This window comes from Mustela nivalis (genome assembly GCF_964662115.1).
Source record: "Mustela nivalis genome assembly, chromosome: 4".
Classification (NCBI taxonomy): Eukaryota; Metazoa; Chordata; class Mammalia; order Carnivora; family Mustelidae; genus Mustela; species Mustela nivalis.
The window spans coordinates 112500098-112519246 of NC_139023.1; the positions used below are offsets into that span (position 1 = coordinate 112500098).

Sequence of the window (19149 nt, forward strand, 5' to 3'; positions counted from 1 at the left end):
GCAGTAGTGATACTCACACAAGTCTGCATGACAACTATCAACTTAAGAATTGGTGTGATGAGAAAGAGTAAGACATTGTCAAGCCATTGTCATGCATCAATTCTCATGATGATTTCATTCAGTAAGCATTGAAGTGAACAAGTATTCCAGTGTTGCTATAAAATACATCGTTTGTATAGGCCATCATTTGTATCTAATTCTCAAGGTCTGTTTATAAAAATAACCCTTTTCCCTTTTCTCTCACATAAGATGGGTACAATCAACAGAGAAGACAACAAAATATGTATACAATACTGAGCTACGTTTACTCATTACAGTGTTTCCACAACAAAAATGAGAACTATTTTATCTAAACTTGAGGCTGGATCAGAGTTGTAATGATGATATCTTCAACTTGTGGATGGATATTATTGAAATTGTATCATGCTAACCTCACTTTCACAAACAAATTTTTAATTGAATTGTCTCCAAAAGGGCTCTTAAGAAAAGAATACCTTACACACAGGCTGCTGGAATTTTCTGCATTTCAAGCACATTTATTTCAGGTAATATTCCTATTTAGTTATAGGACACTTTAAATTCTTGATGTCTGCATACTTTTGTATATACTCTTTACATTGTTGAATATCTCTTCCCTTTTATCTATGCCTTGATAACCCTTGCTCATCTTTCAAAACCACGATGCATCATCCTTCATCATCATTTAAGCCTTTCCCACTGCCCTACCCATGAGTTAGATGTCTCTTTTATGTTTTCTCTTAACACCCTATGCATAAAGAGAACTAATACACACACACACACTTCCTATGTACCAAGCGGTTACAAGTCCTTTGTTCTTTGTATGCATTAATTCCTTTAATTTTCATCGTGGCTCCATGTGGTAGATGGTATTATTATTTCCATTTTACAGATGAAGACAGAATCATAGAGAGTTGAAGAACTGGGAATTTCAATATAATCCAGTTCCACGCTGTTCTTCTTTCTTCTTTCTTTTTTAATAACTTCAATGAGATATAAGTCACATACCATATAATTCACTCATTCGACATGTTCACAGTCACTGGCCTCAGTGTATTCACAGACAGGCTACCACCACTGCAGTCAGTTTTAGAACTTGATTCCACAAAGAAATCCAGTTCCCATTAGTCATCACTTCCCAACCCCCTAATTTTCTCCAGCCTTAAGTAGTCACTACTCTACTTCTATGCCTATACATTTGCCTATTCTGTCACATGAATCGAATCACATGATATATTATCTATTGTAACTGACATCTTTCATTTAGCATCAAGTTTTCAAGTTTGATCCATGTACAATGTGATCAGTGCTTCATTTGACTTTATGGCAAAATAATATTCTATTTTACCAGTATACTACTGCCTTTTCTTTGTTCATTCATCAGTTGATGGACATTTGGGTTATTTCGATTTTTTTTTGTTATTATCAAAAAAGCTATGAATATTTGTGTACAAGTTTTTTTTTTTTTAAGATTTTATTTTATTTATTTGTCATAGAGAGAGAAACGAGAGCAAGCACAGGCAGACAGAGTGGCAGGCAGAGGCAGAGGGAGAAGCAGGCTCCCTGCCAAGCAAGGAGCCGGATGTGGGACTCGATCCCAGGATGCCGGGATCATGACCTGAGCCAAAGGCAGCCGCTTAACCAACTGAGCCACCCAGGCGTCCCGTGTGTACAAGATTTTGTGTAGACATACGTTTTCATTTCTCCTTGGAATATATAAGTATTATCTAAGTACTTAGATCAGATATATATATCTGACATATCTAAGTATCAGAATTTTTGATTTCTGAGTCATATAGTAACCCTGTGTTTAACTATTTGAGAAATTGCCAAACTGTTTTCTGAAGCAACTACATTATTTTACATTCCCACCTGCAGTTTATGAGGATTCTGATTTCTCCACAACTTTGTCAACAGTCACTATTATCTGTCCTTTTGATTTATAACCATCCTAGAAGGTGCAACGTGGTAGTTCATTATAGGTTTGATTTGCATTTCCATTATGACAAATTATTTTGGTAATCTTTTCATGTGCTTATTGACCATTTATATCCCTTCTCTGAAAAACTATCTGTTGGGATCTTTGTCCATTTTTAATTGGTTTATTTTTCTTCTTCATATTGAGTTATTATAACTTTATTATTTATATATACTAAAAACAAGTCCCTTAACAGAAATATGATTTGCAAATATTTTCTACCAAGCCATGGGTTGACTTTTCACTTCTTTTGATTCTGTCCTTTGAGGCATAATGTTTTTAATTTTGATGAAATCCAATGTTCTAATTTTTTTATTGTTTGTGCCTTGAGTGTCACATTTAAGAATCTATTGCCAAAATAATGTTACAAAGTTTACATCGATGCTTCTTCTAAATGTTTATAGATTTAACTTTTACATTTAAGTCCATGATCCATTTGGAGGTTTTTTGTTTGTTTGTTTGTTTGTTTGTTTTTAAGTAGGCTCTACAACTAGCGTGGAGCCCAGTGTGGGGCTTGAACTCACATCCCTGAAATCAAGACCTGAGTTGAGATCAAGAGCTGGACACTTAACCCTGACTGTGCCACCGAGGCAACCCTGCAGTTAATTTCTACATATGGCTTAAAGTAGGGGTCTGAATTCATTCTTTTGCATGTGGGTACCTAGTTGTGTCTGCATGATTTTAGAAAAGACTATTCTTTCCCCAGTGAATGGTCTTGACACACTTCTTTAAAATCAATTAATTTTGGCTTAATTCTGGTCTCTCAGTTCTATTCCACCGATCTGAATGTCTATCTTTAACCAATATGATGCTATCTTGATTACTGTAGCTTTTTAGTAAGCTATGAAATTGAGAGGTGTGAGTCTTCCAACTTTGTTCTTTTTCAAGACTTTTTGTTGTTGCCTCCCCTCCCCCCCACACTGGTTCTATGACATTTCCACACAAATTTTAGAATCAGCTGGTTAATTATGGCAAAAAAAGAGCTAGAGTTTTGATAGGAATTTCATTGAATCTGTAGATACATTTGGAGAATATTCCCATCGTTTTTTCTTTTTTTGAAAATATTCCCATCATAATAAATATTGAGTCTTTCAATCCATAACCATGAAATATCTCTCCATTTATTTAGGACTTTTAAATTTCTTTCAACTATGTTCCATAGCATTCAGTGTATAAAAATCACAGTTCTTTTGTTAAGTTTATTTTTAATTATTTTATTTTTTGATATATTTAAATGGAAATATTTTTTAATTTCTTTTTTAGATTTTTCATTGTTATATACAAAAATAAAATTTTTTTGTATACTGACCTTATAAACTGAAAAATCATTGAATTCATTTATTAACTCTAACAGCATGTGTATATATGTATGTATACATGCTTTAGGGTTTTCTGTATGTAGATCATGTCATTTACAAATAGAGACAATTTTACTTCCTCCTTTTTAATCTCATTTTTAAAATTTAATTTCCTTGCCTAATGGTGCTGGCTGAAATCCTCACTACAATGTTGAGTAGAAATAGTGATAACCAATGTCTTATTACTGACCTTAGGGATGATTTCTAGTTTTTCACCAGAGATATGAGATTAGCTATTGAGTTTTTTATAGATGTTTTTCTCAAGTTGAAGAAATGCCCTTCTATTACAAGATTGTTGAGTATTTATCATAAAATAGTGTTTGATTCTATTAAATTCTTTTTCTACATCTGTTGAGATGATCATGTGACTTCATTCCTTTTTTATTAATATGGTATAGGACATTGATTTTCATATATTGAACCAAACTTATATTCCTAGGATAAATTCCACTTGCTCATGGTGAATTATCCTTTTCATATGCTCCTATATTCAGTTTGTTAGCATTTTGTTGAGGATGTTTGTGTCCATATAGGTATTGGGTCATAGTCATTGTAGTCATTACACTCCATGAATTACTGGCTGATTGCTTTATTGTTTTTAGGAAAGCCCTGGATAAAAAATTGTTCATCTGTCTGAACAAAATAAATTGTGGTAGGTGTTACTTTAGAGGCCAGCCTTTAAAATTCTTTTTGATCCCAGGAAGACTATTTCTGACCATCTCTTTCCCTGGTTTTCACTGCTGAACTATTAGGCTTATGATTTCTTTAGCTTGTTGCTCTAACTTTAGAGGAGCCTTTGACATAACTTCCCTATACTATTTCAAATAATTGGAGAATGCCTATGTGCTCTCTTTTCTTATGGACTGTATCTTCCCTGAGCAAAGTTTCAAATACTGAATACTAGTCTGGGTGCAGCCTCCAGTCTTCTCCACTCACCTTTGTTGGCTTGGAACCTTTGGAACAAGCTGGAGCAATCAAGGCCCCAGTATTCCAGGCCTGCCACACCTGGAGTAGAAACTGCATTCTGTGGGTGGGAGCTGAATGGAGAAAGGGAGCCCCCAAACTTTAGCCTCTCTCACCTGGAATTTAGCCTCTTCAGATCAGAGGTGGGAGGTACAAGAAATGCTAGCTGCCCTTTCCTCCAGATGAAATAACTCTTGATTGGAAACCTGGGTGTGAGGGAGTCCTGTCTTATTGGAAAAACCTGCTTGGAGTGGAACTTCCATCAAGCTGAGTTGGGGAGGAGTTGAGGTGGAAAGGGAAGGATTAGGAGGTAGTTCAGATGCCACAGACTTTTATAGTTCTGACTGAGTTTTAGATTTTCTTGAGTGTTACTTCATTTTCTGTATACCCTTAGAAAAATTTCCAGACTTTAAATGGCTTTATCTATTTATTTACTTACTTAATTTTCTGGTTGTTTTGCTGGGAAGTAGGTCCATGAACTCCCCACTCTGCCAGTCTGGAGATGGAACTCCTCTAGGGACTGTTTTTCACAGGGCTATGCTGTATACTTCCAATGCAGTATTTATGACATAGTACTTGTATTCTATTGCAACTTTCCATTTATTATATATAACATCAATTGGAGACTTTGCCAGCCAAAGCTGCCATTTTTGTCTGAAGCCCTGAACCAAACTATATTATTTATTAATTCTTCCAAAGAAGCCCTCTTCAGACATTGCTGTGGAAGCTACCAGACTTAGCACCTCCCGACTGTGAGTACCTGTCCAGCGGAGCCTCCTGTTAAGCTTATTCTCACTGTGCCTAACTTTGTCTCTAGTCTCAGGAGGCTGAGAGGCCAAGACTTCATGAAAGCTTAAACCTCTGTGGAGGTTCAAAATGCTGAAGGTTTTCAAGTAGCAAAAACTGTGACTATGTCCGTAGCAAAAAAAATGAGGACTATGAATTTCTGGGCTATTACTGAAGCATTTTCTTAGTTATTTATTAATATATAATCTATTTAGAGCTAGCCTGGAATCAAACACAATTCTTCTGAGACAATCTAATTGGATACACAGACTTTCAGAATTAGGGGCTTTTTTTTTTTTTTTTTATCCTCGGGTATTTTTTTGTTATTGCTCCTCATTTTTCCTCTCTAAAGCACCAGCTTCACTAGCAATAAGAGTTGTGGTGGCTCTCATTAGCAGATTTTCAAATTAAGGTAATAGTAACTAGGCCTAAAAGTCATGCGTCTTTGTCTGCCTTATGTCCTATAAATAATTTCCCACAAAAATCTGAATATTGGTGACAATGATGAATTATACTTTTGTGATCAGTCATGCTCATTTTTTCTTTTCTTCAATTTGCATATCACGTTCTACTGCAGGGACAATACATCTTATATTTAAAGACGCTGTGTACTTTGCTAACTGCTTTCACATACTTTAACATATTTACCCATAAAAACCCATTTGATCACATTAAAGGTCAGTATCATTATTTCCCTTTTACAGACAGAAAAACTAAGGTTCAAAAATAGTTCTTTTGTTTCCATAAGTTCAATGATCTATTAAGTGGAAAAGCTGGAACTTGAACGGACCTCCTTTGATTGGTAAGTCCAGAACTCTCTGCAGTACATGCCAAATGCTTTGCATGTATTTCAGGAGAGAAGATTAGGTGGAGAAAAGGTATGAAAGAGGCTAAAGTGCTTCCAGTAAGAAAATTAATCACATGTGATTTACTGCTTAGTTATAATGTATCTCCAGAAGAAATAAATGTGTTCTTCAATCTTATACTGACATAAATCAATTACTATTTCTAAACTTCATATCTTCTTGTATATTATAAAAATTGAGATTTTGTTAGTTACATATTAGCCATAATGCCCCTTAACATTAAAAAAAAATCCAAGTTTTATTTATTTGTATTTAATATAAGAAGATTGAATAAATTTTCAAAGAGGCACAATCCAAGAGAAAAAAAAAGAGGTAAGTTTTTCTTTTCTTCTATTTGGATTGCTCTTTCAATAGAAGATTATGAACTGTACAGTCATACCATATTTTGCTTTTTTTCTCTTATCCATTTTCCTGATTTTGTCTAATCCTATACTTTCCACAGACTGGGAAGATGAATTATGAAATATCAATGAATTAGAAATGAAAACATTGTGGGAAAAGGGCTAATGATGACTGTCTCCAAGATCCAGACTATTATATGATTCAATATTATTTCTAACTTCTTGTCATATATGATCTTGCTATTTAATAATGAGAGTGATCCTTGATGTTTTGAGTTAAAGATTTTTACGTCTTTACCTTAAAGGCATAGAGTTATCTGAACACAGTGTAAGTGGGTTAAGTCATTTCCTCATGTCAATTCTGTCAAAAGATTTAATAGCTTTGAGTCTTTTGCTTTTTGAAAATAATTCTTTATGTTCTTTGTACTTTTAATACTGAGTCTAAATGTAAAATTTTAAGTGTCTGATCAAACCTATAGAGTTTATGGGCCAACAGTTGGTCAAATAGTATATAGATTATATGATTATATTCCTACTGATTTTGGACTTTAATAGTCTAATAATATAACATGGGTTTTATTTATGTGTAAGTTATCTTGTTGCCCACATCCTGTCTCCATCTTGCACCCTTCAAGTTATTTCTGCAAGACATCTAGGACATATATAATAGTCCTTCACATTTTGAATGCTATACCTCAGGTAGTTCTGTCAGAGAAGCATTTCCTTATATCCCCAGTTTACTTAATCATTATTGTCTCTTTTTAGATGTTGTCAATATTCCCAGTAGATGTCATGGTCTATGCGATGATCATGCTATTTTGTTACCTCTGCAACCCTAGCACCTAGCACAATGTATGGGACAGAGAGGATGCTGAATCAATAATGTTGGGTTAATATAATAAGAAATGGTTGGAAAGGCTAAGGAGACACATTTGGAGCACTGAATGGCATGAGCAGTAGGACATGGTTATCTGAGGAGACAGAGAGGTAGCAGATATCTACTCCTGCCTTCCTCACTCAGGTGTGCAGAGGAAGCGAAGGAATAAATAGCAAGGAATAAATAGCAAGGGAAAAGGAATAAATGGCAAGAAGTCTACAAAAACTGAATGCTGTCCTTTTTCAGCCATTTAGGCTTTGACTGCAGAGAGTAACAGACCCAGCCATGGTGATTTCACAGCTCTGGGAAATTTGAGAAACCCAGGTGTTCTTCAGAAGGGAACAGTAAAAAGCAGGGAGCTTGGTGACTTGTTCAAGATGTAAATAAAACAGATAAAGGAGTCTCCAGCATGCCAACAAATTTGTCGGATTCAGCAAGGTGTAATAAAGGGAAAAAGATTCAGGGATAAAATCCCATGCTGGAAATGAATACCTGTCACTCCAGGCTATCCTTTGCCATCTGTCTTGGAAATCTGGACTTGGTGAATGGAAACCAAAGAATGAGGAATCTTAAGACCACCAATTTATAGTGTGGCCTATTCACATAGTCTTGTGTCTAGCCTGTTCTTATTTTTTGTAATTACATACAGAGGTACGGTTTTTTATTTCCTTTTTCCTTCCTCTTTTCCTTTTTCTTTCCTTTGCTTCTACTCCTCCCTCCCCTGCCCCACCAGACACACCCCTTCTGGCTATCTGAATATTTTGATTTGTTCATTCAACAAATATTTACTGATTGCTTTTATAATCCAGACATTATAAGTGAAACCAACTTTGTGTCTTATTGTTATAGTTTAGGGGGAGAATATAACATTAATTAAATTATTACAAAAAAAATTAAGTTACAAAGCATTCTAAATGAAAGAACATAATGAAATAAGGATTAAATTGTCCTGTAAAGCCATGAAGTCAGTCCTAGATGTCATTGCTTAGATTAGATCATAAAGAGTGTGATGTCTGTCCTCTATTTCTCTCTATGTATTTCTCTCAACTTTATCATTCTTTTTCAGCCTTTACAAAATGTATTTAATTCTGAGTCCTTCACACATAGGTTCTATTTTCTGATAGCTTAATAATTTTGATAAAATGGTTTATGTAGAGCTCCTGGAAAGCAAGGACTATATCTTATTTATTTTTGCCTTTCTGGAATTTAGGATAATGCCTCAAGCTTATAATATATGCTCCATAAATAGTTGAGTCAAGGCTAATGGTTTAGGTCATTTTACCTTTCTCTGATCTCAGATAACATTTCATTCACAGTGAAATAAGGTCTGCTGAAAATTAAATTCCAAGAAGTGAGACTAATAGTAAGGAAATATTTTAGGAAAAGGAAATTACTATTTATTTATTTATTTATTTGAGAGAGAGAGAGAAAGAGAGAGAGATATCAAGACAGTGAGGGATGCAACACAAGCCAGGGGAGAGGAAGAGGAAGAAGCAGGCTTCCTGCTAAGCAGGGAGCCTGATGCAGGGCTCCATACCTGGGATCATGACCTGAGTAGAAGGCAGACACTTAAGGACTGAGCCACCCAGCCAACCCACAGCTACCTGCTATACCTTTCTTATGGTGAGCTGCTTGGGGAAACTTACCTTCTCTCAACACATAGTTTGGACTTTGCTTTATGTGGTATTGGTTTAAGATAAGCTGCCTTTGTTTATTTTCTACTTTTATCTTTCTATGATTCTTTTTTTTTTTTTTTTGGATGTTTAAGTCTCTGTTTTATTTCTCTTGAAAAAAGAAAATCAGTTCAAGTTCATATGTTTTTTAGGAATAAGTCAGGGGTTTCTGAAATAAAACCATATTCTAGAGGCAATGCCTTTCTATGATTCTAATGATAGTTTTAGTTTAGATAGTAATTTTTAAATTGCTATTACAGTCCTTTCTTTAAAGAATTGGCTTCATTTCCTAATGTTATTTCTTTTCTTTTGGAAGTATTCCTTAAAATAGTCTCTCTCTTTATGATGGCTTCTTGCCCAGATTTGTTGAATTCAGCTTTCCAGGAATATCCATTAACTTAATTAATTTTATAAAAATATCCTCCATATATTATTTAATCTAAAATACTTTCGATTATAAAATGCACAATTGTTTTTTCTATCACTAAGATAAAATATGCTGCCAAATATAATTATAAGGAACCATTAATTAACTGAAAAAGTATCTTGATTTCAGATAATAAAATGTTAAAAACTGTATAGTTTCAAATTTATAAAATACAGAAATATCACTCTCATAGCTTTACCATAAATTTCCAATCATACATTTATACAAAGTTTTAAAATTATTTCTATGGTAATGGCAAAAGAAATACTATGTTGCACACTTACTATAGGACAATGGTATTGCATCTTTTTCAAAAATATTCTGAGAGCTTTAGAACATTCCTACTGGAATGCAACTCCCAAAAGTCAGTTTCTTTGTTTTGTATGTAGCCCAAGCACCTAGAAGAAGGCACTCAATAAATATTTCTCAAATGAATTTGAGTAAATTCATGTTTCATTAGAGATGCCATGTGTCTGTTTTTAAGAATTATTAATCAGTGAGTTCCTTCTAAATGCCAGTTTATATTTTCAGAGATCTTGTACAGCATAGCTTCCTTCTCAAGCCTTACTTTGCACTTGTTGCCAACTTCTTTCCGTTATATTTTAGTGAGTATTATAATGATATTTACAACTCAGTCATGTTTGCAACAACTTTTTGTGACTTAACATGAAAATAACTGAATGACATAATGGGTTATTTATGGCTATCCATAGTTCCACTACTTTAGAAGTTAAAAGGAAAAAACAAATCTTAATAAATGTCTTGTACTAATACACTTGGTACCAGGAAAAGGAGAGCTTAGTGGGCCAATATAAACATAAATTGTAGAAAAAGAACTAAGCTTGCTGGGTCTGAATTTTATTCTCATTCCATAACATTTACGTAGCTTTGGAGATGGCTGAGTATAAAGTTATCCATATGTGATGCTATTTAGAAAAATGCTTCTAAGTTATCAATCCCATAAATTTGAAACCTTCCCATCTCAATAATTATATTTAATTTAAGCCTAACATGAGTTCATTCAGATTCTTAAGGGAGATATCAGAGGGGCTAAGAATGCGGCCTCTGGAGCCCAAATCTCTGGGCTTGAAACTTATCTCTAGCTCTTACTAGCTATACGGTCATAGGACTTTAGTTTGCATTTTTGTGCCCAATTTTCAACCTTCTAATGTCATTGATCCATCTCTCATAGGGCTTTTATAAGGACTAAATAACACATATAAAGTTTTTAACAGGTTCTTTCAAATAGTAGATGCTAATGTTGGTTCTTCCCTATTTCCCCTCTCCATCCACTCTGCCCTTCACTGCCCTGCTTTGTGTCCCAGCAGCCTGGCTGACCTTCACAGTCTTCCTTACTTGGGCTCCCTTGCTCCCTGACTTCTGATTAGGTTTTCACCTGGAGACAGTGAAGGGATGGAAAGACAGAAGAAGGAAAATTGGCATAACCCCTCTCCCCACTTCCTCACTGCTTGGTTGTGGCTTGATAGTAACTTTCTCCATCCTCTTTCTGTATGGAAAGTCACAGCTACTATTGAATGGCCTCCCATGGTTCTAGCTATTGCCAAATCTTAGTACTACCACCTCGCCATGCCCCATCAGATTTCAGGGTAGTCAAGACTTGCTGTGCAGCTAGGCCTGTGCACCTAACCTATGTAGCTAGGTGCATCAACATCCCTTGTTGAATCCTTTAACCCTATTTATATCCTTGTTAATGGATGTATTAACTTTTATTTGTATTGGTCAAATGCCTTTTTATTTAATTACTTCATTCTTTATTATCAAATGATCAAGATTAGCAGTTCAAAAGTGAAGATATTTACTTACTACCAATAAAATCATTATAACTCTTCCTTTTTTTAATAACTTTTAATAGTCATTTTATTATTTTTTAATTTTATTTTATTATTTTTTTAAAAATTTCTTTTCAGTGTAACAGTATTCATTGTTTTTGCACCACACCCAGTGCTCCATGCAATACGTGCCCTCCCTAATACCCACCACCTTGTTCCCCCATTCCCCCCCCCCCCCCCCCCCGCTTCAAGACCCTCAGGTTGTTTTTCAGAGTCCATAGTCTCTCATGGCTTACCTCCCCTTCCAATTTCCCTCAACTCCCTTCTCCTCTCCATCTCCCTATGTCCTCCATGCTATTTGTTATGCTCCACAAATAAGTGAAACTATATGATAATTGACTCTCTCTGCTTGACTTATTTCACTCAGCATAATCTCTTCCAGTCCTGTCCATGTTGCTACAAAAGTTGGGTATTCATCCTTTCTGATAGAGGCATAACTCTCTTTAGTTAAGCATTTGTGTATACCGTTTATTTCCAACAGGATAATAAGTGGTATGGAGCTGAATTATTTGGTTTAAAATAAGTATCAGAGTATTTCTTTCAAGTCAATGAAATATCATTAACGGTGATAAGAATGGGGGTTTCAAAACTTGGGTAGAGAAAATCAATTTTATTAACCTGTGTGTCATTATAGCATAAATGTCCTCAGCACTAAAGGAGGTATGTGTAGAACTGGGACTAGATTGCAGTTAGGATGGAATAAAGTTTGAGGGACCTCCCCTCAGGGGCTTTACACATGAAACCTCCTTTTCCTTCTCCCTTCTTGATAGTGTTGGAGGCAAGTTCATGGAATACAAGAAAGTGGTGTTTACGTGGCCAAATCAAGTTCAGTATAAACCAAATCTAAGTTCTGGGATTAGGTAGGCATCAAGATTTTGGAGTTGCTGGGTGGATTGAGGGGAGAGTCATTAGCATTCTTAGCAGAAGCCTGCAAAGCCACATAAGTAAGAGCTAGACCTGGAAGAGTGATTGTGGGAAATAAATAAGGTCATGGCTGGTTCCATGCAAACAGATGAGAGGAAACAGTAAGCCTATAAAATAATTGAGTATAATGGCTACATATTGCGGGAGTGTAATAAGTGTAAGGATCTTTTACACACTGATAAATCCACATTGCCTCACAGAAGACCTGGAAAAACATTGTTTGCATGTCTCCACTAACTAACATGTCTGGGATCTGTGCAGGGCTGAGCTTACAGGACATGGAGGCCCTTATGAGTCATGAAGGTGAGACTGAGGCATGAACGCATTACCATTGTATGAAGCAATACATGCATCGCAATTTCATGCATGACAATAATTTTGTTCAGTCTGGACATAAACTTACAATAATTTTCCATATGAAGTTTTCCTGATAAAATTCACTGTCATCTTATTCAGAGTTAAGAATTTTTAACCCTCAAGCCAAATAAAGTCCTATAGATACCTGAATTCTCATACTTATCACAGTAGGAGTAGAGAAAGTATAATATAAAGTTAAGAAGGAAGAAGTTAAGAGGTCTGGAGTCAGTTTGACTTCCTGGATTTGAATCCTAACTCTCTCTATATACTAACTCAGTATATACGCCACATTTTTTTTTTCCGACCAACCTCTGCATGTCCCAGTTTCCTCTTCCTCATCCTTGGACTCAGAGAAGTACTTATTTCTTAGAAATACTGTAAGGACTAAATAAAACAATACAGGCTAATAACTTCATAAAATACTTGGTATATAGTAAGTACCTAACAGTTCTTGCCTGTTTTTTTTTTTTTTTTTTTGTATGTGCATCTCCCAACAAGATTCTTTGTGTACCCTGAGGTATGAATATACATATAAGGTGAATACATATACCTACATAATAGATATGTAATGTATTAGGTACATGTATTATTCATTTTATATCCATTACTAAGTCTATCAGACAGTAAAGTATTAAATAAATATTTGCTTAGTGACTAAATGAGGTTAGCTAGCCTTAGAAATCTGAATCTCAAAGATAAAAACAATGTAGATATATTGTCTTTCTTGAAGTTTTCTCCTGACATTCTATGTTAATCACTAGAAAAGAGACTATTAATAGTTCACTGCACTTTAAATGTCTGTCTTTTTTTTTTTTTTTTTTAAATAATAGCACATCGATGCCATTGCATACCCACAACCTTGGGTGCATTCAGAATCACCATCACATTCAAGTTGCCAAGTATTCATAATATTTGCCAAAAAAGTAAAAATCTTATCAAAATAATAACTAAGAATAAATTATAGGCACCAAAAAAGGGAGATAGACTACTCATTTGAATATGCTCTTACAGAGAATAATACAGATCTCTCTCTCTCTTTTTTTTTAAGATTTTATTTTTATTTATTTGAGAGAGAGACAGTGAGAGAGAGCATGAGCAAGAAGGTCAGAGGGCGAAGCAGACTCCCCATGGAGCTGGGAGCCGCATGCGGGACTCAATCCCGGGACTCCAGGATCATGACCTGAGCCGAAGGCAGTAGTCCAACCAACTGAGCCACCCAGGCATCCCAATACAGATCTCTTTTTAAACAATGAAATTATGCTGAGTCCACTTAATTTGTATTGAACAATGTATAAAAGGGCAGACCTTGCTGTTATAAACTTTGCTATATACTCAATAGGCAGCAATTAAAAAAAAGAGACCATGTTTCTTCCATCTACAAATTCTGCACTTTATTCAGCCCATAGAAAAGACTTTTTCAAATTTAAAAACAAGGAGGCTTTTCTAAGGAAAAATAAAGTTAACCACCATGGACATTTTGAAACTGACTATAGAGTAGCATAAGCCTAAACTCATTGAAATAACAAGGGAGAATGCATATTTTCCTGCTTTATGGGTATTTAGACAGTATTCATTTGAGTATTTTACTGTTTAAAATATTTTTACACGTAATTTTATATGCTTATTAAAAGGGAAAATAATAATATACAGAATGATAATAGTTGTCATTTGATTCTAAGTAAATCTAATTGTAATAAATATTTTACATGTATAATTCCATTTAATCACTAGATGATGAGCTTCATAAAGACAAAATCATATCTATCCATTCCTTTATTCATCAGTGACACCCAGTTATCAGCAATGAGCTTGAATAGAGTTGACTCTCAAGAAATATTTACTAAACAATAGTATATGATCTTTCCTTTGAAGTAGGTTCTTGCTACGTTTTAGTCTGCCAATGTTTGAGTATTACTGAGTGTACTACATTTTGTCAACTCTACCCTTGCTTGGCGTGATTAATCTTATCTATGCAGATTTTTAGTGACAAAATGCCTGAGGGAGATCTTTATCTTGTACAGCAAACTGGGCCTAAAATGTCTCAGAAAGAAAATTTCAAAAACACTGTAATTAAAAGCAAAGCCTACAAAAATCTGATTCTGATCCATATAAATTGGAGGTCAGAAAATATGACCATTAAACATATCTTTGAAAGCACAGTTGGGATGTGTTAAAAGTTCTTTAAAGATAATGGCATCACCAAAAACATAAAGAAATGAAGGATATGGTAACTTCTAGAAGCCAGAACCACACGGCTCAGATCAGACTTACCAGAACGGTCACCACACGTAGAACCACTCCACGCATGTTATTCTCTAGTTTCTTGTCAGTCAGTGACCCATTCAGCCCTGTGACAGGATTCCAGCACCCAAGCTGAAAGGTAAAATAGCTTGGTCACTTTCCTGCCTGAAGAACAGTCCAATCACCTGTGCAAAAGTCTTGCAGAAAACTGTGTGATATCTCTTGAAATAACTGGTATAGGAAAGGTCCTGCACAGGTTTTCTTTTTTAATAGCAATTGAAGCAATCAGAAATTCCATTTCCCACTCTTAAATATCATTATATGGCACACAACAGTATCCAATATGTTTCAGGAGACTCACTAAGGACATGGACTTAATAAGGAGTGATAATACACCAATAACTCGGTCCCAGTAATGCACTAATTGGAAAAATAATAGTGCATATAATTCTAGTATAATATCTGTTCTTAATATATCAATTATTGTACAAGTTAGATTCTTATAGTTTCAATGGTTTTAATTAGATATTACACTGCTTTTATTGGAAAAAACAAGATTTTTAATACAGTTAGAAGGTTTACTGTTTTTATTTGAGGGGCAAAATCATGTATATGGCTTTGGTATTTTCAAGTATTCACAGTACATTCAACAATATAATTTGCCTTTTTGGTCAGTGCTATCGATTTCCTTGGAATATTTTGGCAGCTGCCTTTTCCTTAAAGTCTTGCAGCGATTCACTGCTCTTTACAATCCAAATACTGGTTTAATTTTACATCCTCATGTAGTTCTCAGCTCTTGTAATATCTAAATCTGAGAGCTCACAGTTTTAAAATCACTGCCTATAAGTCACAACACATAAAAACTGGTAACTCTCAATTCAGAAATAAGGAGGGAAAAAAAGAGATATTGTGACTTGAATTAGCAGATAACTCAAAAAGCAAAGCTGCAAAGAGAATCCCATAATGCGCATCTTGGGAAGAAATGTCATGCTATTAATTCTGATACTAGATCATGAGCTTTCACTTTGAGGAACCTATTCCATTTGCATGCTTTAAAAATATAACAATCCTGTACCCCTGGGGATAAAAATATATGTTTATAAAAAATAAAAATTAAAAAAAAATATATAACAATCCTTTAGTCATATTTGGAGACTGCTCTGATTGACTGAATGGTTTATAGGGGCACCTGGCTATTTGTGCTGCTTCCTCCTGAAGACTGATTTATTTCCTTGCATTGCATTTTGTTTGTGGCTTCCAAAGTTGGCAACACGATGGCAAGTCTCCTTCATAAATAAAAGATTTAGGTGCTTCCTATTAAAACTCAGGCTTCTCTCTGAGTCCCCAAGAGGGGTTTAATTAAGAAACCTAAAATGTACACAATATATCTTAAGAGAAGGGATGTCACAATAAAAACAAAAAGCCAGCTTTTTCTGTATTAAAATAATTTGGAAAAGGCTGATAATTATAGGTTTCAACTACAAAAACACATTAAATTCATGCAATGATATGTCATTCTTAGTTACCTAAAAAGTCTAATTAGAACTTAGATCTAATTAGCAGATCCAAATGTGCTGAAAGTCTAATTATCAGAGATATTGTAGTCCTCTTGCCCAATTTAGAACCTTACGGAATTTCTTTCGATCTTTTGTTTTCTTCTCAGGTCAACGAAAGTCTATGCTCAATTACATTCCTTGATGTGTGCTTTTTCTAGTAACTTTTTCAAGAAGATTTTATTTTCTTAGACTAAATACTAGTGAGAAAAGTGGTTTACAACGTTAAGTGAAGGGCTGTTACACTATCCACATTTTGCAGTTCTATTCCTTAATTCCAAGCTTACTGAATAGCTTTTAGGACATCATGTTGTTCAAGGTAAATATGGCTAAGTTACCAAAGTAAATACAAGCATTTCTTTCTTTCTTTCTTTCTTTTTTTTTTTTTTTTTTTTTTTTTTTGGTCTTCCTTGGTGAACCTACTGCTAGTTTGACTAAATAAATGACATCTTATTTATGCCAACTTGGCCATAGGATTTGGGTGTATTGACCCAGTCAAAATGTATACTAGTGGAATAACAATAAGGCTTGCTGAGCAGTCTGTCTGAACAATGCTCTGGACAAACATTTAAAAATATATAATTTCTGGCTTCTTAATTACATCTTCCTTTAATCATAACTAAATATAGTCAGTGGTTTAAAAATTTTAAGGCCCTCAAACATTTGAGATTTTGTAATAACAATAAAAACATTTGTCTTCAGACCTGGGCAATAACTTACACATTTGTATACATATATAATGTGTATATATGTATATATATACACATTATATATACATATATACACATTATATATGTATACAAATGTGTAAGTTATTGCCCAGGTCTGAAGACAAAATATATATATACACATTATATATGTATACAAATGTGTAAGTTATTGCCCAGGTCTGAAGACAAAATATATATATACACATTATATATGTATACAAATGTGTAAGTTATTGCCCAGGTCTGAAGACAAATGTTTTTATTGTTATTACAAAATCTCAAATGTATATATACATATATATATATATAGTGTCTCTTCTCACTTAAAAAAATATTCAGCCCAGTTCTTTCTCATATATATTACAAGACATCGTTTTCTCCTCTGCCTGATGATTTTTTTCCATTTCTATTTTCTCTCTCTCTTCTCTCCTTTTGCTTGCGATTTGACTCACGTGTCTTTCGATCATAGCACTTGTAAAGTTGTTTCTTTTCATCATAACAGCAGTTGGGATTTTAGGATTGGTAACACCTTTTACTTAATTCAGTTCTTCATATGTACAAACTCTAACACTTAAAGGTAGTTGAATATTAGCTACAGACGCCAAGAGCTAGGAATTTCAGACACTGAATTTGAGTTAGAATAAAGTTTAGGAAACAGTTTATCTGGAAAACTAGAAATAAAATATATCCACTTGTCACATGTCAAAATGAGACAAATCAAAGAAATCATTCAGAAGTTAAAATAATGCTTATTTCCTATATTGAATAGAACTATTTTTTTTTTTTTGCATTTTTTGGAATAATTTCTAAGTGTTAGCCATGACACTGAGCTCTTTATACCTGATCTCATTTAGACTTCAAAATAACTTTATGACAAGGTGTTATTATTATTTTTATATTATAAACATAGAAACTAAGGGCTTATCTAAAGTCACATAACTACCAAGAGATGAAACTAGGATTTAAACTAGTGCTTTTAAAAAGTCCAGATTCGGGATGCCTGGATGGTTCAGCCTTCAGCTCAGGCCCAGGTCATGACCTCCAGGTCCTGGGATCTAGCCCCTTACTGGGTTCTTTGCTTAGCAGGGAGTCTCCTTTTCCCTCTCCTTCTGCCCCTCCCCTGCTTGAGCACTCTCTCTCTCTCGCTCTCTCTCTCAGGTAAAAAAATACAATCTTTAAAAAAATAAAAGTTTAGTTCAGTGGTTTCAATGTGGTGCAGTTTTATAGCTTATGAATTTTTTTTATAAATATGATCTATTTAAGGTAGGTAGAGAAAATACTATTATTATATTTTAGTCAAAAAATTAAGGCTTAGAATTGTTAACTGGCTTCCTCAATATAAGTTGGTGAATTCACATTCTGGCAATGTAACTGAAAAGGCATATCATCATCATCATCATCATCATCATTTTTATCAAAGAAATTATAACATGTACATAATGCATAGTATACATTAATCTTCTGGGGTCTTTACTTATATTAATAAATTTACTTCTCAAAACAATGCAATGAGAAAGGCAACATTATTATCTCCATTCAGCAGAAGGGAAAACTGAAGATTGAGAGGTTGTGCTCCTTCCACTGTGTTACCTTTTATCCACTTAATCAGTCATGAGGTATTGAGTAGAATAAGGAAAGCAGCAGAAAAATGAAATGGACAAGAGATTCTCAAAAACATTTCTGGAAATCTCTATGTTGCATCACCAAATTACTAAAGATAAGTGTGGAACACATTTCATTTACCGAAAGGTCTGTTGATATTTCTCAAAATGTACACCAGAGATAAGTGAGGAAATAAATAATAGCATTACATAGAGAAAATGCTGATTATTTTTCAAGTTTTAAGATTCCTTAATTTCTCTTCATAGCCACTCATCTCCCTGAGGTTCCTTTCGTTTTTCTGTTTGATTGTAATAGCTCCTTCCAATAATAAGCAATACAAATGAATTAGGTTGACACAAATTCAAAGTGAATTTGTATCTACAGTGGGTCATATTCCTTGCAGCGTAGAAAGATTGACACAGTGATTTAAGAAAAAAACAAAAACAAAAACAAAAAACAAAAAACAAAAACCTGGAAGAATTTCATTTAAGTTCCAGTGTGAAGCTTATCTCACAACTTCCTTGGTTTCATTGTTAGAAATTCTATTAACTTGATTTCTCTGGGTATGTGGAGAAGGTTGTTCTTGTCCGACTGTGTTTTTATTTTTGTTCCCCCTCCCCTGATT

The 19149-nt window shown here is 34.3% G+C and overlaps 1 protein-coding gene across 4 annotated transcripts in view; it reads right to left on the reverse strand.

Annotated features, from left to right (window-relative positions):
• GRID2 (glutamate ionotropic receptor delta type subunit 2) overlaps nt 1–19149 on the reverse strand; it is a 1513029-nt gene that overhangs the window by 375927 nt on the left and 1117953 nt on the right. For all 4 annotated transcript variants that reach the window (XM_082728077.1, XM_082728076.1, XM_082728074.1 and 1 more), the window contains one exon: nt 14690–14791. In XM_082728077.1, the coding sequence (XP_082584203.1) occupies nt 14690–14791 (102 nt within the window). The remainder of the gene's footprint in view (nt 1–14689; nt 14792–19149) is intronic.